The 27,192-nt window shown below is 40.9% G+C and overlaps 1 protein-coding gene across 2 annotated transcripts in view; it reads right to left on the minus strand.

The window, feature by feature from the left end:
• Positions 1-25,640, minus strand: part of CHRNA7 (cholinergic receptor nicotinic alpha 7 subunit) — a 126,554-nt gene extending 100,914 nt beyond the window's left edge. For both annotated transcript variants that reach the window (XM_038532598.1, XM_038532597.1), the window contains exons 1-2: positions 25,504-25,640; positions 25,102-25,241 (exon numbers count right to left, since the gene is read on the minus strand). In XM_038532598.1, the coding sequence (XP_038388526.1) occupies positions 25,102-25,160 (59 nt within the window). In that variant the 5' untranslated portion in view covers positions 25,161-25,241; positions 25,504-25,640. The remainder of the gene's footprint in view (positions 1-25,101; positions 25,242-25,503) is intronic.
• Positions 25,641-27,192: the final 1,552 nt, after the last annotated feature.

Here is a 27,192-nt window from a genome sequence, read left to right on the forward strand (position 1 = left end):
GTAGTGGAAAAGGAGGTGGGCGGGGGGGGTTGGGGTGACTGGGTGACGGACACTGAGTGGGGAACTTGATGGGATGAGCACTGGGTGATATATGTTGGTAAACTGAACTCCAATAAAAAAATAAAAAATAAAAAAAGACAAATATGAAAGGATACAACATAAATGACTTTGAATCTGAATAGAAATGAATAAGAAATAATGACTCAACAGAATTTACAAAGTACAAATCTAAGTCAACACAGAGAATGCTGACACAGAACCCACAATAGCTTACAAATTAAAGAGAGCAGCTAACTGTGACAGTAAACGTACAGATGGGGTTAAAACATCTGGATTAGAACAAAGTATAAGAATCACTTAAATGCCCCAATATACTCACATGCACATATGGCAACTGCTCCACCTACCCTTGCAGAGTACTAGAACTTTACTCTCTGGACTCTGTATGAGAGACAAAGGTACTGCTACAACACAGGTAACATGCTGAAAACAAACATGGGGTTAAGAGCATTGACCTCTCTAGCCCTTGTCCCTTCTTGGCTCCCAAAACTTGGTCAGGCTTATACTGTCCAGGCTTCAGAATAGCAATACTTTCTCTCAGCAAACTGATTATCCTGAAGAAAATATGTAAAAATACTAAGGTCCCCAAAATATCTTCCCAGCCAGATCATGCTGTTTTGAATCCCACTCCATCACCATCACTGAGATATTTGAACACACACACCACTCATATCAAGGATCACCTCTCATTATGGGAAAGCCTCTAATGTAAAAAATAGAAAACAAAACAAGCAAAGAAGAGACCTTAAAGAAACAGACAATCTGGGGAGCTGATTAAAACCTCCAAAAACTTTTTTAAAAAATAACTTCAATACAATGGAATCTTCACTCAGCCATTAGAAATGACAAATACCCGCCATTTGCTTCAACGTGGATGGAACTGGAGGGTATTATGCTGAGTGAAATAAGTCAATCAGAGAAGGACAAACATTATATGGTCTCATTCATTTGGGAAATATAAATAATAGTGAAAGGGAATAGAGGGGAAGGGAGAAGAAATGGGTAGGAAATATCAGAAAGGGAGACAGAACATGAGAGACTCCTAACTCTGGTAAATGAACTAGGGGATGGTGGAAGGGGAGGAGGGCAGGGGGTGGGGGTGACTGGGTGGCGGGCACTTAGGGGGACACTTGACGGGATGAGCACTGGGTGTTATTCTATATGTTGGCAAATTGAACACCAATAAAAAATAAATGTATTATTAAAAGAAAAAAAATAACTTCAGAGATGGAAGAGAAGCTATGGTATCAATGTAAAAAGAACAAGTGTCAATAGGAAGCAGGTACTACCAACAAGGAATATTCAGAATGCAAAATATAGCTCTTGGAAATTGGAGCACTGGAAAACAGAAGACAAACAACAAAAATTCTGAGGTAATTAATATTGAGCTTATTCCCAAACTATCCATCAAGTACAAGAAAAAAAATCAAGTCACATAAGACCTTGAAAACATGTTTTTCTATGCTCCCTTTCTCAGACTGCTACTGAGGGACACCACCAACCAGAATGAGAACAGAAACTTGATGTCATGGGTCTCTGAAAAGGACATAACTAGAGAACAGCAACAGGTATTCTTTACTTGATAGTTGTGGTATAGTGAAAAATATGACACACACACACACACACACAAAAAAAAATCTTCATTCCATGTTCCTGAAATTACAGAGTTTAAAAAATGTTTGTAATTTCCTTAAAGATAGGAATAACTTCATTATGTTAATGAAGTGATTAAGGCAATAGCAAGGGATTTCCTGAAAAGCTTCAAGATAGGAGCTGGTCATCAGAAAAAATCCCAGATGAGATTAAAGGGCTGGAACTTTCAGTTAAACTTTCAGGGAAGGGAGGAGGTGCTGGAAATTGAGTTTAACAATGTGGCAAATAATTTAATCAAATATATCTACAAAACAGAATTTCATTAAAAATTCTGGACAACAAAGCTTGAAAGACTTTCCTGGTTGGTTTACCAGGAAGGTAGCATATTCTGACTTCTGTGCTTGGGGACTTCGTAGACCTTGCCTTATCTGGCTACTCATTTGCGCCCTTTATAAGAAGATAATTGCAAATATAGAATTTTCCTGAGTTGTATGTGCTGTTCTAGTCAATTACAAACCTGAGAGGGTTTTGGAAAGCACTGAATTTGCAGTTAGCCAGGCAGAAGTGTGATATCCGGAGACCCCACTTGGGCTGGCATCTATTGGAAGAGCAGTCTTGCTGGGCTCTGTGCCTTTTACCTTGTCAGATCTAATGCTAACTCTGGGTAGTTGGGGTGAGAATTGAATTGAATTGTTGCTATCAGAGATTTGTTGGTGGAACCCAATGGTAAAAGAAAATATCAGTTTGACAGCTGTGTAGCAGACCTAAGGAACAATGAATTTGTTTCACACAGGAAGACAAAATTCTTCAAAAGATATGTCACTAAGAACTGGAAAAATACAATACTTCATATGTTAGAATTCTAGTAAAAAGTTTCAGAACGAAATTGATTTTTTACATGAAATATTCAACAAGTGAAAAAGATAACAGCATTAGCCCTGAGGAAAATAAAAAAATTATGCTGGAAAATAAATATAATCATAGTCTACTACATGGCTCAAATGTGAAGAATTTCATAATTATATTGATATACATACTGTACACATTAACTTAACCAAAATTGGTGATATAATTCCATGAAGAGAAAATGAGAATTAAAGGGGAAGTGTATTACTTGTTTGGGGGTGGGGAGTGAATGGAGAAATAAATCCTCACATTTAGTATTGGGAAGTCCTTAGACATTGAACATAACTAAACCAAAACGTAGTGGTTATAACAAGGATTTTATTTAGCGATATAGATGTAAATCTCAAAGAAACAGCTAAGAATTTAACGCTGTTGCTTCTGGGAGCTGCAAATGGAGGCAGGTATATAAATAAGCCATATGATCTATTTCAGTGTTTATGTTCAAGAATTATATTAAAAAAATACAAAATTTTAAAAAGTATTACCACCTACAACAGTACTGTAACATTATCACAGGAAGTATTATTTTAAGGGATAGGATCCAAGAGGTGTGGTGGCATTCATGCGCTCACACAATTAGAGGGCATAAGTTCAGTTTTGAACTCTCTTCTTATATCCCAAGTTGTGTATCTTTCTGAATCTTCCTAGCAGCAACCTATAAATAAGTGAAGTGATCTGACATCATCAAAGGGAAAAAGATCAATTCTGACTAGAAGGGACCAGGAAATCTCTATAGAAATGTCATTTCAACTCAGACTTGAGCCATCTCGGCTGCTCTTTGCAGGCAGGGAACATGACTGGATGATTTTCCTCCCTTCTCTCTTGACTCAACCTGGCTTCTGGTCTGCATTGGGTGAAGGAAGGAGTAAGTGCAGTCCATTGCATGATTCAGGCACCTGATGAGCTCTCAACAGTTTGTAAGCCATTTATAGTTTATCAGTGAACAGTGTCTCCACTTTTACATTTCTTTGAACTCACACCAACTTTGGTGTCCAACTAACAAAATAAGGTGAATAGCAGTACATCTGACAGGGCTGCAGCAAGGACTAAATGGAGAGCCAGCCATTGACACTGGCTACTGCTGTCATCCCTCTGATCTTCCAATCCACAGTGAGCATCCAGAGCCCTTGAGGCCTACAATGCTCCTCAAAGTATGCAGCTCTGCTATCCCCCGTTGCCATTTATGCTTTGTCCTCCCACTGGACTACTTTGATGCCTGCTTCAATGTCTTCACACCTTAGTGAAGCCACCCTCCCACCCAGACCAGTTGCAGATAGCTTTCCTTGATGAATGCATTAGTCACAGTACCCCTAACAACAACAACAACAACACAAAATATCAATTATATATATAATATTATATATATAATTATAATATTATATATATAATTATTATATATAATAATATATAATATAATATATATTATAATTCCTTGGTTGTGACTCAACCAAGGAATTGGCTCACATGATGAGGACTGAAAAGTCCCATGATCTACCATCTGCAAGCTGGAGAACAAGGAAAGCTGGTGGTGTAATTCAGTATGAATCCAAAAGCCCAATAACTGAGGGGCCATTGGTGGCAGTCCTTCCATCATAATTCCTATTCAGTCCCTGTTTTTGTAGATGGTTTCTTTGGACTTCCTCTTTCTTTTACAGAGTCCCCCTTAATACTTCTTGCAGAGCTGGTTTGGTGATCACATATTCTTTCAGTTTCTGCCTCTCTTGGAAGCTCTTTATCTCTATTCTGAATGAGAGCCTTGCTGGATAGAATATTCTTGGCTGCATGTTCTTTTCATTTAGGACCCTGAATATATCCTGCCAGCCCTTTCTGGTCTGCCAGGTCTCTGTGGAGAGGTCTGCTGTTAATCTAATATTTCTCCCCATATAAGTTGGGGATCTCTTGTCTCTTGCTGCTTTAAGGATTTTCTCTTTATCTTTGGAGTTTGCAAGTTTCACTATTAAATGTCGAGGTGCTGAAAGGATTTTATTGATATTTTTTGGGGGGGATTGCTCTATCTCCTGGATCTGAATGCATTTCCCTCCCCAAGTTAGGGAAGTTCTCAGCTAAAATTTGTTCAAATACACTTTCTGGTCCTCTGTCCCTTTCAGCACCCTCAATTAAACGTAGATTTTTTCCTTCTGAGGCTGTCATTTATTTCCCTTAACCTTTTCTCATGATCTTTTTTCTCTTTTTTCCTCAGCTTCCTTCCTTGACATTAACTTGCCTTCTCTGTAACTCACTCATTCTTCTACTTCATTAACCCTTGTCCTTAGGGACCTGTTTGGATTGCATCTCATTTAATTGATTCTTAATTTCAGCCTGATTAGATCTAAATTCTGCAGTCACGAAGTCTCTTAAATCTTTTATGCTTTTTTCCAGAGCCACCAGAATCTTTATTTTTTATTTTTTTTTACATCAGTTTCTCCTGAGAGGGTGAGGAATTTTTTTTTAATTTTTATTTATTTATGATAGGCACACAGTGAGAGAGAGAGAGGCAGAGACATAGGCAGAGGGAGAAGCAGGCTCCATGCAGGGAGCCCGACGTGGGATTCGATCCCGGATCTCCAGGATCGCGCCCTGGGCCAAAGGCAGGCGCCAAACCACTGCACCACCCAGGGATCCCCACCAGAATCTTTATAATTGTGCTTATGAATTGGCTTTCTGACACTGAATTGTAATCCAAATTCTGTAACTCTGTGGGAGAGAGGACTGTTTCTGATTCTTTCTTTTGTGGTGAGATCTTCTTTCTGGTCATTTTGCTCAGTGCAGAGTGGCTAAAAACAACTTGTACTGGAAAAAGGAAAAAAAGGAAAAAAACAAAAAACAAAACAAAAACAAAAACAAAACAAGGAGGGGCATCCTTTGGTTCTACATACTGTAAATGCCTCGACTTACCCTGAAGCTTTACAGGGCTGCTTGGTCCAGAACTTGCTCTTACCCTGTCCTTCCAGCTGGTCTTCTAGGGGGAGGGGCCTGCTGTGTTGATTCTCAGGTGTGTGCACCTGGGGGAGCTGCCCCACCCCCTGCCAGGTGCACGGCTCAGTGGGAGCTGTTTACCCCATAAGGCCCCTGTTCCCTGGCAGCCCCTCTCCGTCCCAGGCACAGGGTGACACAAGAAGAACCACCATACTGGTGGCAGCCAGCTCTCCATCCCTGGAGTCAGCTCCCACAGTAACCACTGCAGCTCTCAGTCCACACTGGCCTGGATGCTCCGGGGGCAGGGGGCACTGCTCACAGCTTGGGGGCACCTGGAGGCAGGAGAATCCTCTTTGTCCTGTGCCCTCCCCACCTCCACCTGTCCCTCGGGGAGTACAGGATCATGGACTGTGTTCCCGGTGCCCTGGGCTCCAAGGCCTGCGCTGCTGGAATCCCGCTCCTGGCCCACGGAGCCTGCTCCGCGCAGAGCCGCGGTCAGAGCTGCTCCTGAGGCCCCGCTGGGAGCCTCTCCAGCCCTTTACCGAGCTCAGCCCACAGTCTTTGGCGCACTTTCCCCCTGGGGCGCCCTTCCTCTGTTAGTGACCCTGGGAACCTGATTCCCTGCGAGCGCCTTTCCCACCGGGAAGATTCTTAAAGTTTCTGCTTCTCTGGACCAGGCTTCCCTGTCCTGGAGGCTTCACCACCTGGCCTTAGCCCGGCTCTTCGTGGGTGCCCTCCCCCCCATGCTTTTATATTTTTATTTTTTCCATCTTCCTACCTTGATGGAAGCGCAAACTCTTCTCACTGTATCATCCAGCTGTTCTCTCTAAATCTCAGGCCAAATTCGTAGGTTTTCAGGATGACTTGAAAGTTATCTAGGTAAGTTGGTGAGGACAGGTGACTCGGGGTCCCTACTCTTTGGCCATCTTGCCCCCTATTCAGTGGAAGTCCTTCAGAACTGCGAAGTTGAAAAGCTCATGAGCAAGGACCACTGATGTCCGTGAATGTCTCAGTTCAACTACAGAGAACACATTCACTGTTCCTCTGCTTTTTCTGTTCCATTAGGGCCCTCAATGAATTGGTTGATACTCAGGAACATGGATGAAAGTGATCTTTACTCAGTCTATAAATTCAAATACTACTCTCTTCCAGAAGCACCCTCATAGACACCCCCAGAAATAATGTTTTATCAGCTGAGTATCCCTTACCCTCATCAAGCTGATATATAAAATTAACCATCAAAGTGAGCCTCCAAGAGAGGAAGATACAGTAGGGAGTCTACCGTGAACATCTCTCTGTTGTAGCTTTTTCCCATCTAATATTTATTTATTTATTTTCACCTGAGTATTTTTAATTTAAAAGTGGCATAATTTGATTAATTTGAAAGAAGCATATAGCTGGAAACAAATTTGTTTAAAAACAAATTTGTTTAAAAACAAATCTGAGGTTCTCATTTTTCAATAGGTGTATCTATCCATTTCAAAGTAGTGATTATTGATAAGACTGGGCTTATTTCTGTCATCAAAATGTATTGCTGTTTTCTGCACAGTATTTTGCTGTGTTTCTTAAAACCATTTCTATATATTATTGGAGTGTCCAAATTTCTTTGCTTCATTTTTCCCTTCAAGGTTTGAAAATTTTATGATTTTTCTTAGGGTGATTATTTAAAATTTTGAAAAACATTTTTATTTATATGTATTATACACACACACACACACACGAGAGAGTGTGTGTACAGGATAGGTCTGGGTTACAGGGTTACAGACTGCTATGAACATTTCAGGGATTGTTGTTGCTTGACACTAAGCTTAATGAGAATTTTTTTCAAGTCTCTGACTACTGCATTTCTTATACCCTACTTATAAAGATTAGGTTAGGGTTTGGTATTTTTAATGTTTGCATAACTGGAATGCACTTCCTAACAATTCTTTTAGATACTTTGTGGGTGGTAAACCTCGAAGCCTTGTATACTTAAAAACGTTTTGTTGTTTTTTGATGGCTTTTCCACTTGACTTTGTAGAGATTTGGAGGATAATAATCATCTGAGCTTTGACATTATAGCCCACTATCTTCTCAGATCCCAGGTTTTCCTGATAAGATGGCAGATGCCATTTTGGCAATCATCCTTTGGCAAGTGATTTTCATCTGTTCTGAATGAATTAAAAGATTTTCTTTTATTATACTTGCTGTGTTGAAATTGAAGTACTCAGTGTGGCTTTTACAACTAAGTTTTCATATCTTCATTGAATTCTAGAAGCTTTAAAAAAATCATTTATTATTCTTACTTCCCATTTGCTCAACTATCTCTTTCTGAGATACATAGTAGAATCAAGTTAGAATTCATTCTATTACCTACTGTCAATCAGTGATTTCCAAATACAATTTCTCACTGAAAGATTTCTTGATAAAAGGGGATACAGATCTGGAGAGGGAGATATACAATAAGCCTGGAACACCTATTTTATTTTGTGCTAGAAACAGAAAACATCCATGGCCACAGAAACCACACCAAAAAGACATAGGAGTACCTAACAGTTTAAGTATTAGAAACAATAACTGCAATGAAATAAAACATATCAAGTACCCCTCAAATAATTCAAAATGGTAATAAAATTCCATTGGTCACCTATTTAAATATCTTGAATATTGTATAATATATATGTATATATATTTTAAGATTTTATTTATTTATTCAAGAGAGACACAGAGAGAGGGGAAGAGACATAGGCAGAGAGAGAAGCAGGCTCCCTGTGGGGAGCCTGATGCAGGACTCAATCCCCAGACCCCAGGATCACAATCTGAGCCAAAGGCAGACACTCAACCACTGAGCAACCCTACCCAGACGTCCCTGTATATTTCTTTAAAAAATCTCTAAATGAACCTGGGCTCAAGCCCCAAAGCTTCTCTGCCTATACAAGAATAATCATAATAATACATCACATTGTTCAGATGATCATTGAAGAGACAAAAATGAGCGTGTCACAGTGTTTGAAAACTTTAAAGTTATACACATACAGACGATGACATTTTAAGGTTCTTTTCAAATACAGACTTCAAGATATACACCCAAAGGCAAACCATCAAAGCTATCTATTAGTAGGGGAGCCAGGCCCTGAATCCTACCCACCTCAGGTCATATCCATAGTCCTTTCCAGATTTCCTGGCAGATACAATGATAATGCCAAAAGGAGACTCATTTTCCTTCAAGAGAGCAGATTTCTGAAGTCAGTGCAATCTTTCCAATCTACACAAAGCTACACCATGTATTCCATCTTGCTATTCATTGCCTCTGTTTGAGATTGTTTCAAGCACTTTATAAGCATTTCTCTCTAATTTGGTATGCTTTTAAAGTGATACTTGGAAAAATGCAGTAAGCCAGTAGGAAGATGGTTTGTGATGAGACATCAATGACCAGCTGCTCCCCGCTGATGCAAACCACCCCTGGAAAGGAAACAAATTTCCTGTCATGAATATTCCCTTTCAGTTTTTAATTTAATATATTTCCCATAATTTCCCCTGTCATAAAGAATGAAGGTACCACCTGTATGCTGCTGTTTTAATATATACCCAACGGTTACTGAGGATCGTCCGGGCCATGACTGTTCCATTAATTGCTCCATACACAGGAAAAAGATGAGAGGCCCAATTGGCCTGACTCCCCCTGAGGGAACTAAGCTAAGGAGAAATTCCCTGTGGCTGTGGACCATCTTCCAGTTCAACTGCAGCTCACAGAGAGCTGCATTAAATGCCTCTTTCGTTCCTGGGACCCTATGTCAGTACATACCACTCCCTGGCCTAAGAACTTTGAGCAAAAAACTTCTGACGCAGTTTTTGTTTACTCTGGGGCAATAAAATACACAAATACAAATAAAGAACATGGAAGCCTCAAAGCTAGATTTAGAGAAACTCTCCTGCTTTAACTATCTACACTGATTGCTCTTTATCTAACTTAAAACAAACAAAAAAAAAAAAACATAGCATCTCCTGATTTCCCCTGGTCTCTGAGATGTACCCCTGAAAATTATCCAGAAATGTCTGAATGTTTGCAAATATCAAGAATGGAATCTGTCCACATTAATCAAAAGGTTATTGTTTAGTTTTCATCAATTAGAATTTTATTGATCCTCAACCTATAGATATTTTAAGCAAATATAAAATATTGTCCTAAGTGATTCAATACCAATTTGCTGAGTATAGCTATAACAATTAATGAAAAATCTAAAGGTAACACTTTTTGCTCTAAAAAGAAAACTTTGTAAAGAAGTTTTTAAATACATTTTGTTTAAAGTATTTTAAAAGCTTTGGCCAATTCACAAAAATAGATGCATAGATCAATGGAATAGAAGAGAAAACCCAGAAATAAATCTATAATTACAGGCTCAATTAATCTTTGAAAAGCAGGAAAGAATAGGGCACCTGAGTGGTGCCGTCTGTTAAGCATCCAACTCTCAGTTTTGGCTCAGGCAGTGATTTCATGGTCCTGAGATAGAGCCCTACACTGAGCTCTGCGCTCAGTGTAGAGTCTGCTTTGAGTTTCTCTCTCCCTCTCCCTCCACCCCTCCCCTCAGCTCTCTCTTTCTCTCTCCCTCAAATAAATAAATCTTTTGGGGAATAAAAGCAGGAAAGATTATCCAATGGAAAAAAGTCTCTTCAACAACTGGCCTTAGGAAAACTGGACAGCAACATGCAAAATAATGAAACAGGATCACTTTCTTACACGATACACAAAAATATATTCAAAATGGATGAATGAAAGACCTAAATATGAGACAAGAAGCCATCAAAATGGAGAACACAGGCAGTAACCTCTTTGACCTTGGCCACAGCAACTTCTTACTAGATATACCTCCTGAGGCAGGGGAAATAAAAGCAAAAATGAACTACAGGGACTTCATCCACAAAAAAAAAAAAAAAAAAAGCTTCTGCACAGAGAAGGAAACAATCAACAAAACTGAAAGGCAGGGACAGAATAGGAGAAGATATCTGCAAATGACATTTGATAAAAGGTTAATAACCAAACCTATAAAGAACTTACCAAACTCAACACCCAAAACAAATGTAGTTAAAAAATAGGCAGAAGACATGAACAGACATTTTTTCAAAGACCTACAGATATTCAACAGACACATGAAAAAGATGTTCAACATCACTCACCATCAGGGTAATACAAATCAAAACTACAGTGAGATATCAGCTCATACCAGTCAGGGCAACTAAAATCAACAACATAATAAACAACAGATTCTGGCAAGGATGTGGAGAAAGGGGATCCCTCTTACATAGGTAGGAATGCAAACTGGTGCAGCCACTCTGGAAAATAGTACAGAGGTTCCTCAAATAGTGAAAAACAGAACTTCCCCACAACCCAGCGATTGTACTACTAGGTATTTACCTAAAGAATACAAAAATACTAATTCAAAGGGATACATGCACCCCAATGCTTATAACAGCATTATTATCTACAATAGCCAAACTATGGAAACAGTCCAAGTGCTCATCAATGATGAATGGTTAAAGAAAAGTAGTATAAATACACACTGGAATATTACTCAGCCATCAAAAAGAATGAAATTTTGCCATTTACAATGACATGGATGAAGCTACACAGTATTATGCTAAGCAGAAGCAGTCAGATAAAGACAAATACTATACGGTTTCATTCATTTGTGGAATTTATAAAACAAAACAGATGAGCAAAGGGAAAAAAGAGCAGCAAACCAAGAAATAGATGCTTAACTACAGAGAACAAACTGATAGTTACCAGAAGGGAGAAGGGTAGGAAGATGGGAGAACAAGATGATGGGGATTAAGGAGAGCACTTGTTATTCCATCAAAATCCTAGAGGAGAACACAGGCAACACCCTTTTTGAACTCAGACTCAACCACAGTAACTGCTTACAAGATACATCCATGAAGGCAAAAGAAACAAAAGCAGAAATGAACCATTGGGACTTCATCAAGATAAGAAGCTTTTGCACAGCAAAGGATACAGTCAACAAAACTAAAAGACAACCTACAGAATGGGAGAAGATATTTGCAAATGACCTATCAGATAAAGGGCTAGTTTCCAAGATCTATAAAGAACTTATTAAACTCAACACCAAAGAAACAAACAATCCAATCATGAAATGGGCAAAAGACACGAAGAGAAATCTCACAGAGGAAGACATTGACATGGCCAACATGCACATGAGAAAATGCTCCGCATCACTTGCCATCTGGGAAATACAAATCAAAACCACAATGAGATACCACCTCACACCCGTGAGAATGGGGAAAATTAACAAGGCAGGAAACCACAAATGTTGGAGAGGATGTGGAGAAAGGGGAACCCTCCTACACTGTTGGTGGGAATGTGAAGTGGTGCAGCCACTCTGGAAAACTGTGTGGAGGTTCCTCAAAGAGTTAAAAATAGACCTGCCGTACGACCCAGCAATTGCACTGCTGGGGATTTACCCCAAAGATACAGATGCAATGAAACGCCGGGACACCTGCACCCAATGTTTATAGCAGCAATGTCCACAATAGCCAAACTGTGGAAGGAGCCTTGGTGTCCATCGAAAGATGAATGGATAAAGAAGATGTGGTCTATGTATACAATGGAATATTACTCAGCCATTAGAAACGACAAATACCCACCATTTGCTTCGACGTGGATGGAACTGGAGGGTATTATGCTGAGTGAAGTAAGCCAATCGGAGAAGGACAAACATTATATGTTCTCATTCATTTGGGGAATATAAATAATAGTGAAAGGGAATATAAGGGAAGGGAGAAGAAATGTGTGGGAAATATCAGAAAGGGAGACAGAACGTAAAGACTGCTAACTCTGGGAAACGAACTAGGGGTGGTGGAAGGGGAGGAGGGCGGGGGGTGGGGGTGAATGGGTGACGGGCACTGAGCGGGGCACTTGACGGGATGAGCACTGGGTGTTATTCTGTATGTTGGTAAATTGAACACCAATAAAAAATAAATTTATTTTAAAAAAAAGGAGAGCACTTGTGATAAGCACCAGGTGACGCATGTAAGTGTTAAATTACTACATTGTACAATTGAAAGTAATATTACACCATATGTTAGCTAACTGGACTTTAAGTAAAAACTTAAAAGAAAAAAAGCTTTGGGGCAGCCCCGGTGGCGCAGCGGTTTAGCGCTGCCTGCAGCCCAGGGCGTGATCTGGAGACCCTGGATCGAGTCCCACGTCGGGCTCTCTGCATGGAGCCTGCTTCTCCCTCTGCCTGTGTCTCTGCATCTCTCTCTTTCTCTCTCTCTCTGCATCTCTATGAATAAATAAATAAAATCTTAAAAAAAAAGAAAAAAAGCTTTGGCCAATTAATTTTTAAAACCCATAAGACACTTCATTTAATATATAAGCTATAAATATAAACTAAAGATTTTTCAAGCTTACATACCAATAAGTTCATTATCTCATTACAGGCTCTCTTTGTAAACAATATAGAAAGGTTTTACAATCTTTCACCTTGGGGAACTTTATTTTGATTTTTCTTCAGTATCAGATTATAAGCATCAAAAAAAGCTAAAAACAGAAAATCCATCCCCATCTCATTTAAGAGCCACCACCCTTCATCAGAGGCCCTACTTTGGGGTATACCCTGTCATTCCTAGTAAACAAACTCATCCTGAAAATAAAATATCCCTACTTAAAATTTTCAAATATTAGTGCTTTAATCCGCATAGGAGTCCAAAAGTATTTGGTCAATAATTTAGTAATTTTGTTAGAGTAAATGCATCACTTTCTACAGTGACTACATTTAAAGAAAATCTTTATTTACATTTACATAAATTATATATGTAAGATGTATGAGAAAATGCTTATTATCTCATTCTCGGTAAAGTCAAAGGGGTTGCCAAGAAACAGGGAGTTATAACTTTTAGTTGTATTTTTTTAGACAATACCTTTTAAGAATATATTCAATAAGACAAAAAAAGATTATCTGAAGGACATGATCATACACATTCCAAGGAAATGTACTGATCTAAGAAAATGACAGAAAGAACTTTTTACCCAAGTGTTCACAGCTCAGTTTAAAGGCTACAATTATGGGATCCCTGAGTGGTGCAGCAGTTTAGCGCCTGCCTTTGGCCTGGGGCGTGATCCTGGAGACCCAGGATCAAGTCCCACGTCAGGCTCCCGGTGCATGGAGCCTGCTTCTCCCTCTGCCTGTGTCTCTTCCTCTCTCTCTCTCTCTCTCTCTCTCTATGTGACTATCATAAATAAATAAAAATTAAAAAAAAAATAAAAATAAAAATAAAGGCTACAATTAAATATCAAAATGTATTATAGAAGTATCAATGTGGGCTTGTAAATCAAACAATAGATTAAAAGTATAAACAGCATATTTATACATTGGCTGAGTTGCTGGTAAGAACATCCTGCAAATTCCTAGTTCAAGATGTCAGCTTAAACATACTCATTTATTTCCCCTGTCTAAGGTCACTGAAGTTAAAATAAAGGAGGGAAATGCTATGAATGCCCTAAAACAAAGAGAATGGGAATGGAATCTAAAAAAAGACAAGATAATGTTAAATACAGGGAAGCCTACTATCTGCAAACATAGAGTGAAGAAAGCCCTATGATAAATACTGGTAAGAAGGCTGCAGGGTGGGAGGAACAGATGTGCCCCAGGGAACCTAGAACCATAATGAGTTCAGAGGTGAACCAAAGCCAACAAGGAGGATGGAATGGAGCTGACATGGATGAAGTGACAGAGACCTTTGGAAAAGAGAGCTGTGAACTCCCTTCTGAGAATAACCATCAGCCAGGGTTTCTCCTCACTCCATCGAGTCAAAATTCAAAAAGCTGGATTTGTTAGAACTGTGTAGTCTAACATGGTAGCCACTGGTAAAATGTGGCTACCGAGTCCGTGATATGTGACCAGTGCTGAGATGGACTATAAGTGTAATGTACACACTGGATTTCTAAGACTTGGCTCTGCCCTCCCCAGAAACATACACCATCTCATTAACATTGTTTCTCCATTTGCTATGTTTTGAAATTGTAATAACTAGATATATTTTAGTAAGTAAAGTGTCTTATTAAAATTAACTGTACCTGTATCTTATTTTTTAGATGTGGTCACAAGAAAATCTAAAATTATGTCAGTAGCTGGCATTATATTTCTATTGGATAGTACTGAATTAGAGAATAAAGAAGCTAATGTGACAAGAGATGCCCCTGAGACAAAGCATCCAGCCCTTTTGTATTTAGCATACTCAAAAAAAAAAAAAAAGTAACAGTCCTCACCCAAGCCCTAAAACCACAAAAAAACACTAAATTCTACCCTCAAAAATAGCATTTCCACCAATGTTTCTCTTCTCTGATTCTAAACTATGAAGAGAGGTCTAAGAATAGGCATTTCAGGAAAGCTTGCCAAACAAATCATAAAAATAAACAGAAAGACAAATAAATGAGCAAAATTAAAAGAAAAGGGGGAATATCTTAGAAGAAATAACACTATTCAGTTTAAAATAAATGAATTTAAAAAATAAAGAAATAAACAATACTCCTCAATTGATATCCTGTGAGAAAGGAGGTCGACTGTATAATGAACAGAGAGAATAAACAGCATGACTAAAGACTTGGAAAAAGAAAGATATGATAAGATTTGGTGAAGAGTATAAAAGAGGAGAACATTTGAACTTGACAACAGGATCAGTTGACAACAGAAACACTCAATCCCTCTGAATTGCATAGATGTCACAGCATTAGACCCAAACAGAAGTAGTATAGGCTCAGGAAAAAATGGCTTTACATAGTCACAAAATCATGAAGGCAGCTTAAAAAATGAGAATCAAGATACAATAGGATTGAATTACAGATTCCTATAGAATCCTATGTATACTGTACACAGTTACAGGAGAAAATGTAAATTTTACCAACACAGAGATAGGAGGAGGTAAAAAAAAAAAAAAAAAAGTAGGGGCAGAACTCAAGTGCTTACAGACACAGAAACCAAATTATGGTCAACAGAAATGACAAAAAAAGTCTTAAGATGGTCTTTTTAATGTAAAAAAAAAAAGGGGGGGGGGGTCAGTGAAAGAACAGTATGAGAGCCAATAGGGAGATCTGCAAGTGAATCAAATTCATATAACAAGAAATCAATAAATAAAGCTGATCAATCAAGGAATAATAAATAGTACTAAACGGGTATCTTAAGCAGAAACAGAAGCTGCTGAAGGTCTCTGGGGATAGACAGCAATGGGAAAAGTGAGATAGGGTTTCTCGTAAATCCTTACTGTTGGCTCTGTAAATGTGTGTCATGTCGACATTTTTAAGCATTAAAAATATCATAGCCTATACATTTTCTGCATAGTATATACACATTAAATAACTGAAATATCTATCTGGGGACCAGTACAGCAGATAATAATATGTCCAATGTGTTATAGTTCAACAATCACACAGCAATTACACTAACAATCCTTTAAATTAATCGTCACGATTTCCACAAAGCTGCTAAATTAAAAATCAATTCTCGGTGAATGGTACATGAAATGTGAAAGATAAAACAACAACAAAAAGGAAAATATCTTCATGAGTCTGAGAAAGGGAGTTTTTAAACAGGACACAGTAAGCATTAAACACAGAAGAAAGGTTTTATGAGCTGGGTCACATTAAAATGAAGAAATGCTGTTCATCAAAAAGACACTCTCTCTTTAGAAGTATATTATACTTCAGTTAAAGATTTACAAAAGACAGAAAAAACAAATCTCAAAAGAGCAAAAAGACAAGCCAGAAAGTCTGAGGGAAAATTTGCAAAAACATGTAATTGCCTGAGGGCTTATATTCATAATACAGAAAAACTCATATAAATCAATAAGGAAAAACAAAACAAAATAAACAAAAAACAAGATAAAAACAGGCAAGAGGCATGAATAGATGCTTCTCAAAAGAAAACCAACTTTAAAATTAAGAAAGGAAAATGTCCTTGACTCCACAGGTAATCTGGGAATTGCTAATTAAAATCACAAAGTAGGGCACCTGGGTGGCTCAGTGGTTGAGCAGCTGCCTTAGGCTTAGGTTGTTATCCCAGGGGTCCTGGGATTGAGTCCCACATTGGGCTCCTCACAGAGAGCCTGCTTATCCCTCTGTCTCTCTACCTCTCTCTCTGTGTCTCATGAGATTTAGTATTTATTTTTTTATTTTTATAAATTTATTTTTTATTGGTGTTCAATTTGCCAACATATAGAATAACACCCAGTGCTCATCCCGTCAAGTGCCCACCTCAGTGCCTGTCAAGATTTGTTTGTTTATTCATTCACTTATTCATTCACGAAGAGACACAGAGAGGGGCAGAGAGACAGACAGAGGGAGAAGCAGACTTCTCCCAGGAAGTCCGATGCAGGACTCGAGCCCCAGACAGGGATCATGCCCTGAGCCAAAGGCAGACATACACTCAACCCCTGAGCCACCCAGGCATCCCTAAATAAAAAGCTTTAAGAAATAAATAAAATCACAAAGTAGTATCACTCCTACCTGCCAGAATGGTGAATTAAAAAGCCTGAAAATACAAAGGGTGGGTGAGTATGTGGAACAACAAGGATTTTTCATACGCTGCTGGTGAGATTAACTGGTATATAATAACTCAGAAAATCGTTTGGCATCACTTAGAAAACTTAAAGTTATTGCCACCTTATGACTTGGAGTCTACTCCCATACATATACACATGTGATAGGCAGAAATGCATTCATGTGTGCATCAAAAGACATGAACAAAAAGAATATTCATGACAGTTCTTCATAATAGACAAAAGAGGGAATCTAAATATCCACCAATAGAATAACAAATGTTATATTCATACACTGAAGATGAACAAACCACAGCAGGCAACAACTTGAATGCCTCTCACAAAAGTAAAATAGCAAAAGTAACCAGACCTAGAGGAATACACACCATGGGCTCCTGGTTGGCTCATTGGTTGAGCGTGATCCCAGAGTCCTGAGATCAAGTCCCGCATCAGTCTCCTCACAGGGAGTCTGCTTCTCCCTCTGCCTATGGTCTCTGCCTCTCTCTGTCTCTATCATGAATGAATGAACGAATAAATAAATAAAACTTAAAAAAAAAGAATACACACCATGTCCTTATGTTATTCTGCCTGTATAAATTTCTGGAGAAGGACAAAATTAAAAACTCTGGTGCTCAACACCAGGCTAATGGTTTTCCAGTGGGAAATAAAAACACTTTTCTTGTTTTATCGATATGCCTTATCTCTCAAATATAGATGCTACCCCTTTTACCACAAGACAGGAATCTTTACAGACAGTGATCCAAGAGTAAATGCCCCACTTTGAGAATCATCTCACAGGTGGCATTTGTTAACTATGACAGTTACAATTCCCTCCCTCTTTGCCAACTTCCATCTACCACTAAGACAGGTCAGCTCCTTCATCTACGACCTGACTGGGAGCCTACCTGACACATGGAAGACTTTCCCACTGCCTATTCTCCCACAGTGGCTTTTGACCTCATAATACTGGATTTTATACAATTCCTTGTTTAATATCATTAGTTTCGGCCAATTACTTTGGCATTCTGGGAGCTGTGATTCCTCAGCTTTTGCTGTAACTTCTAGCTTTTCTCCATAGAAACTTAAGCCTCTTAGGTGATATCTTATTTTAGGATATCAACAAGGAGAGATAAGACAACAGGTGTGTTGTATGCATGTATGCATGTCTGTTTATATACACACAAATAGGAACACAGATACATGTTTGGTTTGGGGGATTTGTTTTTTTTTGTTTGTTTGTTTGTTTGCTTGTTTTGTGCTAAAATGGTTTATAGCTGATGTTGACTGTCAGTAAGTAAATCACTGAAATAAATACCATGGGAATTGATATTAGAAGGTTCCAAATGACTATCCTCTCCTCTGAGGAGTAAAACACTACCCAATCCTAATAAATCAATAAAAGAACAGAGATTTTATTGGCATCCCTCCATAACAAGACTATTTCTCTTCCTTTAACAGCATGTCAGGGATAAATCAGGAGCTCTGAGAAAGCTAAACCCTTTGGGGAATATCTTCAGTGGCAGACCAGAAAAGCAACATTTACAAGAAAGATTCCTTTAGTAAAAGTGCCCATAATCCTCAGTCTATAAACCTAAAGCATTTTGTATGTTTATCTATGTCCAAAAGCCATAAAGAGGTTTGAGAGGGATAAAATTTCTACCATAATAAATCTGGATCAATTACAAAGCTACATTGTAAACAACTTTTAATTTAGAATTTCAGTTCTGCTCCCAGCAATGATGATCTAAATGTTTCTCACAAATTCTCCAGTGAGAACAATTAGAGAGGATGGAAGATGCAAGGATCATGTGCATAAAAACACCAGAGAACTTAACAGGGCAATGAAGAATTGCAGGGCCAAGATCCAGAAGGGGAGAGAAGCCCTGAGGGGAGGGAAGATGACAGGGTTTGAGGCCACTTTTCAACAACCATTTGATGATTCCTAAAGCAAAGCCTAAGTGGGGGGATAAAAAAAAGCAAGCAGATTTTGATGGACTTAAGAGCTAGGGGGACAAAACAGGAGTTCAAGATCCATTGAAAAGAGGGAAGACTCTAGTAAATTCTCTATATTTACATCCTGGTATATATAAGCAAAAATCAAAGATAGATCAGCCCTTACAGGATGGAAGGCTAGCTCCCCAACTTCACCTAACTGGATTGAGGCAATTTGTGCTTGCTGGTGCCATGACCTGGATGTTGGTGAGAAACAAACATAAAATCGGAGGAAGATAGTATCCTTAAGGCCTTCAAAGTATCTCTACAATTTTTCACCTGCACCAGGACAAAATAAAAAGGCAACCAGGCTTAGAAGCAACTCATGAATCATTTCATGTAACTTAAAAGTAACATCATGAATCATTTCAATACTTCGATACATGCTTTTTAAACAATTTCTAAAATAAAAAGGACAGAGACTGAATATGCATTGATGATGAGAAATGCATGACAGTGGAAAAAATTCAGTTTTATTTTAAAACTTGTATTTGTTTACTATTTGGCATATTTGCCATCACTTTAAAATTAATGCCTGCTAATATTGTTTAAAGTGCTATAATGGGGTTATACAATTTTAATTTTTAAATATTTCCCTACACATTCTATAAACACAGAGAAAAGTGAACACGAACTACACCAGGGTGCCTGAGTAATGGTGATTTGGGTGATGATTTTCTCCTTCAGTCCCTTTTTTGAATTTTGTTTTCTGCATAAAATACATATTACATAGTTTTAAGAAATACTATGCAGAGAAACATTATTAGGATACTTACTTATGTCTTGGGATTTCTTCAACTGTACACAGTTGTTCAAAGTGTACAACTTTTACAGTTATTATTGGATAATATTAAGTTAGAGTTGTAGCATTTTGAATATTGATAGATGCAAAATGATAAATCTAACAAAAGGAAAGCATCTCCATTGGGATGTCAGATAACACACAAGCCCTTAGGATACTAGCTCAACAAACACACCTGCTATCAGTAGTAGCAAACCCCAAATGTATGACCACTTAGTTCTACTGTATTGTGGCTAAAGCTTCTAAAAGGTTGAATCTCAAGGCAGCCCCGGTGGCCCAGCAGTTTAGCGCTGCCTTTGGCCCGGGGCCTGATCCTGCAGACCCGGGATCGAGTCCCATGTCCGGCTCCCTGCATGGAGCCTGCTTCTCCCTCTGCCTGTGTCTCTGAGCCTCTCTCTCTCTCCTGTGTGTCTCTCATGAATAGATAGGTAGAATCTTAAAAAAAAAAAAAAAAAAAAAAAAAAAAAAAAAAAACCTCTATATTAAAAAAAATTAAAAGTTGACTCTAAATGTGGAATCTATAATATACCAAAATCATTCATGCATAATTATGTGTTTTACCTTTTGTATAATTATGTGTTGATTCACATTATTCATTTTAAATGTCTTGCCTTCTGGACATGCTTTCATAACTCTGCACATTTATTTTATGCAAATCAACACTGAGAATGGCCTTAAGATGTATGCATACAGGTGAATGACTACATGGCATGAATAAAGGAGAAATATAAACTGTTGGTGGCTTAGAACGCTGCATTTCCATCACTTCAAAATGATGTTTTGTATATTATCTCATTCCCAACCCAGTTACAAGCCCGCGAAGTAAATTAATAAATGCTGTGAGTCAGAGTATGCATTTAGGAATAAGTTAGGCACTTTTATATAACAAATTTATCTATGTAGCTACATGAAGTTTATATAAACAGTTATACATCATGGGTTGGATATCCAAAGTATCTCTGGATTCTGTCCACTTCTCACTTTCCCACAATGTGGGAAGTTTCGACCTCTTCATCCTTTGTCTACACTTCTCCTCCTCTCCAATCAATCCCACACACATACTGTCCTCAGCATCCTCTATCTAAATAAACACAGATCTACTTACATCCCTCCTCTTCTTAAAAATACACCACACTTTCCCACTCTCCACCTAACATTTCAGCAACAGGCCTATTAAATAGAACAGAACACAGCAGGTAAAACAATCCCTTTGAAAACACGTTTTATCTTTAAAATATATGCATCTTTTTTTTCATTCTAATCTATAATTTATACTTTTGGGATTTAATACAAATATCATGGTTTGGATTTTTTCCATTTCTAGGAAAATATGCTATGGCAAGCTGATCTTGCAGCCTCACAAATCCCCTGGCATACTGCCTCCTCATGCCCTCAGAGATACCCAGGCTCAGGCAAAACCTCAACTCTGCAAAAGCACTCAAGACACCTCACACTCTATTCCCCTTCTGTCTCTGAATTCAATTCATATTTCCTACCAAAAAAAAAAAAAATTCCATTCTTCATCTTGTAAAGTGTGTTTCTAGAAAATAATTCTTACCAAAAATGTCTGTAAAGAAAAATTAGTAGTTTGGTCAATACCATTCCCCCCTTTTAGAAATTATCAATTACTCAGAACATTCAATATTCTAAGAGGTCTTGCAGCAAAACCTGTTGCCAAGATTAACTGAGAGCTAGTGCTTCTTAGAACCTACCTTGCTGTATTCCACCAAACTCTGTTTCCTCACCCTGCCCCCATCACCTGGAAAGTCATTCCTACTTTTTCCAACTGGCAAATTCTTATTCAATTTTAGAAGTCCAACTACCTCCGCTTTGAAACCATTCCCAGCCACTCTAGCTGGAAATAAATGTTTTCTCCTATGTGTATTTGTAGCACTTTGTACAGGCATGTATGTTAAGTTATACATGTGGTAATCTTGGATCTACACGTCAGTCTGCCTAGTCAGACTGTGAGTTTTAAAAGTAGAAATCATCCCTTATTCATTTATGAATCCCTAGAATCTAGCAAAGTTCACAAAACGAGCTCAGTAAATATGTGTGGAATAAATTGGTGAAACAGAAATTATCTTTCATGAAAATAAAATATGCAGCATCATATGCCATCTCCCTATCACTCCAGCCAGGAAATCTCTGCTGGCAAAAAAAGGGAACAATAGCAAGACTTGGAGGGCAGGGTAATGGTCTCTAGAACAGCCCAGTCAGAGTGAGTAAATGACCCCTGTTACCAAATTTATAAAGAGAATTTTGTGCCAATCAAGACTGTCACATGAATCCCTTATGAGAGCTACTGTGTTATCTGTCCAGGATGCTAAGATTGCAGCTGGAGAGTCCTGGCTCTGGTTCAAAACCAGGCAGAGCCAAGTCCAAATGGAATACAAATGTTTGCATATTTCATTATTTCTGATATAGAGACTTTCTTTTCACCTAGGATCTCAGAACAGTCACATTCAGTCAGCTACAGTTAAGCCAGTTAAATTAAATTAAGCAAACTGTTCTGCAAAAGAAGTTACCGACTCCAAAGGAGGCAAGACGCAAAGGACTTGCAAGTCAGATACAGGTTTTTCTTGCAGCCCTGCCTCTAACCAATGAGTAACTTTGTGCAAATGACCATACCTTTCTAGGCACTGACTTTCCAACTTCTGAGTTGAGTTGCTACATAACTAAAATCGAGCAACTTTCAGTGAATTACCAGTGTATGTCAACCACTTCTTATTTCATTTAATCCTCTTGAAACCTTGTGAAGTGGGTATTACTATTCTCATTTTACACATGAAGAAACAGGGCTTAGAGAGGTAAAGTAATTTGTTCAAGGTCACACCATGAGCTCACAGCATTGCCTGCCTAGGAAGTGTTCAAGGCTGGATGGCCAAGGTGAGACCAAGGCCTTTTCCCCTCCCACCTTCCCATGACTTCAGCCTGCTGATAGCTGTCTTCACATGTGTTTCTCTAATACTGGAATGATGATGATATGCAGTATTCATAATTTTCATTATTTTTTAAAGTTTCCTAACTTGACACAAGCTTGTGTTTTATTACTTCTTTGTCACATCATATAACTCTAGCTTACACTTAAACTTCTCATAAGACCCCCAAGTCCCTCATATAACCTGAGTCCTTAAGGATCTTTTAAAGAGGCAAACGCACCCAGAAATAACCCTGCAGCTGCTCAATGAGTGAGCTCCTCTCCAAAGAGACTGCCACAGCCTTAAAAGGACTGCTCCGCTTGTTCACTGTTCCTGCTCCTTGGCTAAGTAGCCACTGTACCTTCATATACCATCCCACCAGCACAAGGACAACTCCAAGAGAGGCAGCTGTGGAGCATGCCATGGGGCTGGCTGGAGCCAATCATGGGCAAATGGGATTGGGGGGGGGGGTGGCTTTCACTTTCTCAGTCTATTATGCACCACTTGTGGAATGTGTTAGCTTAGCTGACAGGTCCTCTGACATATGTGTAGAGGTGGGGCAAGGAGTGTTGTTTGGTTTGGTATGTTTTGATGAAAATGACCATTGTCATGTGCTAGCTCTTGGTGGTCTCTCAAAGTTGCCTTCACATCTTTAGCTAATCACACTGATGGGAAGTATAGGAAAATACAGATTCAGGACACTTACAAAACTTACCTAAGAGCAGCCATCCAGAAATTATTAGAGCTGGAACCCACGCAAGCTCCCAAGTACAAATCCTAAACCTCTTGAAATAACAGAGAAGTTGCTTCATAAAGTTCTTGCCTCCCCAAACCCCAGAGCCTATGCCCCTCCCAAAGCCTCCACACTTTCATTTATCTGACTTGGCTTCCTTCAATACTAGAGCTTCTGGGATGTCTGGGTGGCTCAGGTCATTATCCTGGACACCCTGGAAGCAGGATCTAGCCCTGATCTGGGTTCCCTGCTCAGCGGGAGTCGGCTTCTCCCTCTGCCCCTCCTTGTGTCTCTTTCCCTACCTGCCCCCCTGCTCCTGCTGTCTCTGGTTCTCTCTCTCTCTCTCTCTCTCTCTCAAAATAAATAGTCCTTTCCCCTCTTGTAATGCAAGCTCTGTAAACAGCAATTTTTACTCTTTTGTAACCTGTATGACAACATTTTTCTACAACCCTCCTGATAAGTCATCCATGTTATCACATATACACTGAATATTTTAAAGCATAGTTCTGTCTGTACGAGGAAGTACACGCTTAACACAGGTACAGTAAGGAAGACAAAGCCATTCATCATGGCAATTCTAACTAGGTTAAGTGATGAAAAGTGTATCACTGTGGTCCTGTGGGTACTCTTTATTTATCAGATTGTGAAATATCACCTGTCTTCTTACACCATTTATCTGTACCCCTCTGGTGGATCGTAGCGGTTTCTACTTGGAGCTGAGGCTATCTGCACACCTCTCTCCTACCACAGTCTTCTTCCCCCTGAATACCAAAATCCCTGTGCCCCACTCCTACCAACAGGTGCCCCACCCAGAACAGAGTCTAAGGCCTTGTACAGACTAGACACAGAAAGCCATTTATAATGAATTAGGCACTTTTGTAAAATATTTGTATTGTATTAAGGATATGCCAATGAAAACTGAACATTCAAAGCGCTCTAGAAAAGCAAAAGAAAAAGAAAAAAAAAACTTACACACATGATACAGATTTGTCAATTGAAGTGAGTACTAGTAAGTCCACAAAGAAAGAACCCCATGGGGCTGGGAGCAGCTGCCTGAAGGAACAGATAAGCGTGGAGCCTCGCTCATCATCAGAGCCGGACTACCAGCACTATTCTCACCAGGAAGGAAAAAAACAGCCCACCATTGGAATTGGGGCGAGGGGCGTGTAAATGCTCACAGTTGGCCATCTGCCTGGACAGATTAACCAGCCCAAGGCCAAACCCCTACCTAAAGAAGCTACATACAACAGGCAGCAGAAGAGTCTAGAGAAGGCTAAATTGACACAGCATGCTAACACTTATAAGGGTATGTATACTAAAATGTGACCCTTTGGACGCTATTCTTGCTGATTCTGGCTCAGGATGGGGATATGTTCATCCCGAGTTTCTAAGCTGAGGGAAAGGTGCGAAGTACCCATGCACAGGTGGCTGAGGGAGCGGAACATACTTCACCGGGTTCCTTCCCGGCGGGGGTAAACTGAGGCACGGAGCGGGCAGGCCCAGGTCGGGGGCAGAGCAGCGGCCCTAATGGCCCTGTGCCAGCTGGTGTGTCCCAACCAGGCCACATCGTCTGGCCGCCTGATGCTTCCGCGACCCCTCAGAACCCAAGGAAGAGAGAGAACAGCCCTGCGGCCGGGGCCAGGACTCACCACGTCCATGATCTGCAGGAGGCTGAGGGAGAAGTACACAGTGAGCGGTTGCGAGTCATTGGCCACGGGCCTCTCCAAGGGGTTGTAGTTCTTGACCAGCTCCTTGTAGAGCTTCCTCTGGAACTCGCCTTGCAGAGACACTTAAGGAGAGGAGAGACCGGCGGGCTGCTCACAGAAGGCCGGCAGGGGTGCGCCCCATGCCCTCCCGTGGCCCCCAGCCGCCTGAAGCAGGCAGCCTAGACCCACTCGCCCTCCCCGGACAGCCCCCGGTAGCGCCGGCCGCTGCCTCTCGCCGGCGCGAGCCCCCAAACCTGGCCCCGGCGCGGGGCGCCCAGAGCCTCCGGGACGCGCCCGGGATCCCGCGGGGGTGGAGCAGAGGGCTGGGAGACCCGGCGGCTTTACCGTGCAAGAGTGACGCGGCCAGCGCCAGCCACATCGGCAGGCGCATGTCGGGCTCGGAGCTACCGCGGCCGCCGCGCCCCGCGTCTCCTGCTCGGCCCGGGCCTGCGCCTGTGGCCGCGGAGCCGCCTTCCCGGCGGGGCTGGCGCGCCTTTAAAGAGCCGAGCGCGCGCCCCCGCCTCCGCGCGCTTCTCCACGTGACGAGCCCCGCCCCCGCCCCCGCCCCGCCCCGCCCCCGCCCCGCGGGGGCCTGGGCTGCTCCGCGGCCGCCGGGGGAACTGCAGCCCGCGGGCCTGAGTGGGAAGTGCACCCCGGCGCGGGGTGCAGGGTGGGCGCCCCGCGCCGCCTCCGTCTCCTCCGGGCTGTGCCTGCGCATCGCGCCTCCGCCCAAGCCGGGGGCTGTCCGAGGCCAGGCTCTGTCTCTCGCTTCCGTCCTGGGTCCCCACTCCGCTCCCTCCTGCTCTCAGACAGGAGCTGTGCGGGGTTGTTGGGAGAAACCGGAACAATTCTGGGGTCCAGTCCTCCGGGTTTGCCCCCCTCCCTTACGCCAGTGGCTGGGTGACAGCGACTGGGAACCAGGCTCCCACAGGTTGGGAAGACACTCCAACCACACAAAACAGACCTGAGAGGAAGCCCCCTCCTATCTCCCGCCCCGGTGTTTTGCCAGCAACCAATTGCTGGGCATCACCCGCCCAGTTCTCCTCTAGGTTCTGGAAGTGCTGAGAGCAGAGGGGAGATCTTTGCCTGGGAGGCACTCTATAGGGGAGGGGAAATGCTACAAAAGTGTGTGATGGGATTCCCAGTGGACATCCTCTTTATGTCTCATTCTCTTTTAAAGGAGATTTAAAAGATTGGAAAGTTAGTCCCCAACTCCTTTCTGGAAGGACAGCCAAAACTTGGTGATGTGATCTAGGCTTTTTTCCTTCCTTTTTTCCTTCCTTCCTCCCTTCCTTCCTTCCTTCCTTCCTTCCTTCCTTCCTTCCTTCCTTCCTTCCTTCCTTCCCTTCCTCTCTCTCTCTCTCTCTCTCTCTCTCTCTTTCTTTCTCTCTCTCTCTCAGAGACAAGGGGGAGTCTCAGGGGGAAAAAAAGCTAGTCAAAGGGTCAGGAGCTAAATTGAGTCTTAGATGTTGAGGAGGCATGGTCTTGGAAGAGGAAGGGAGTGAGGGTACCAAGAAAGGGCTTCTAGAAAAGCAGAAAGCCCTGTCTCATTTGCTCTCAGCAAGCTGTTTGCAGAAAGCTGAGTTCAGCAGGTTCCTTGCGCCCACGCAGGAAGCGCTGCCTCTCGCCTTGGTTCAAGCCAAGCCGGAGTCTCTAAACCACACCAAGAGGTAGGGCACTGTGGACCAGCAGAGGCAGTGCCCACGTTTCTTTCTTCCTTTCTTTCTTTTTTACGATTTTATTTATTCATTCATGAGAGACACAGAGAGGCAGAGACATAGGCAGAGGGAGAAACAGGCTCCCTGTGGGGAGGACTATGCGGGATTCCATTCCAGGAACCCAGATCATATCCTGAGCCAAAGGCAGATGCTCAACCACTGAGTCACCCAGGTGACCCACATGCCCACATTTCTGAACTGCATAAGACCTGGGATTCTTGGATAATACCAAAAACTAGAGAAAGGCTCACCAAAGCGTTACTACCCTTGAATATACCCCAGCAGCAGGAATGGCGACTGAGCTAGTTATTTGATT

This window comes from Canis lupus, chromosome 3, assembly GCF_011100685.1.
Source record: "Canis lupus familiaris isolate Mischka breed German Shepherd chromosome 3, alternate assembly UU_Cfam_GSD_1.0, whole genome shotgun sequence".
NCBI lineage: Eukaryota > Metazoa > Chordata > Mammalia > Carnivora > Canidae > Canis > Canis lupus.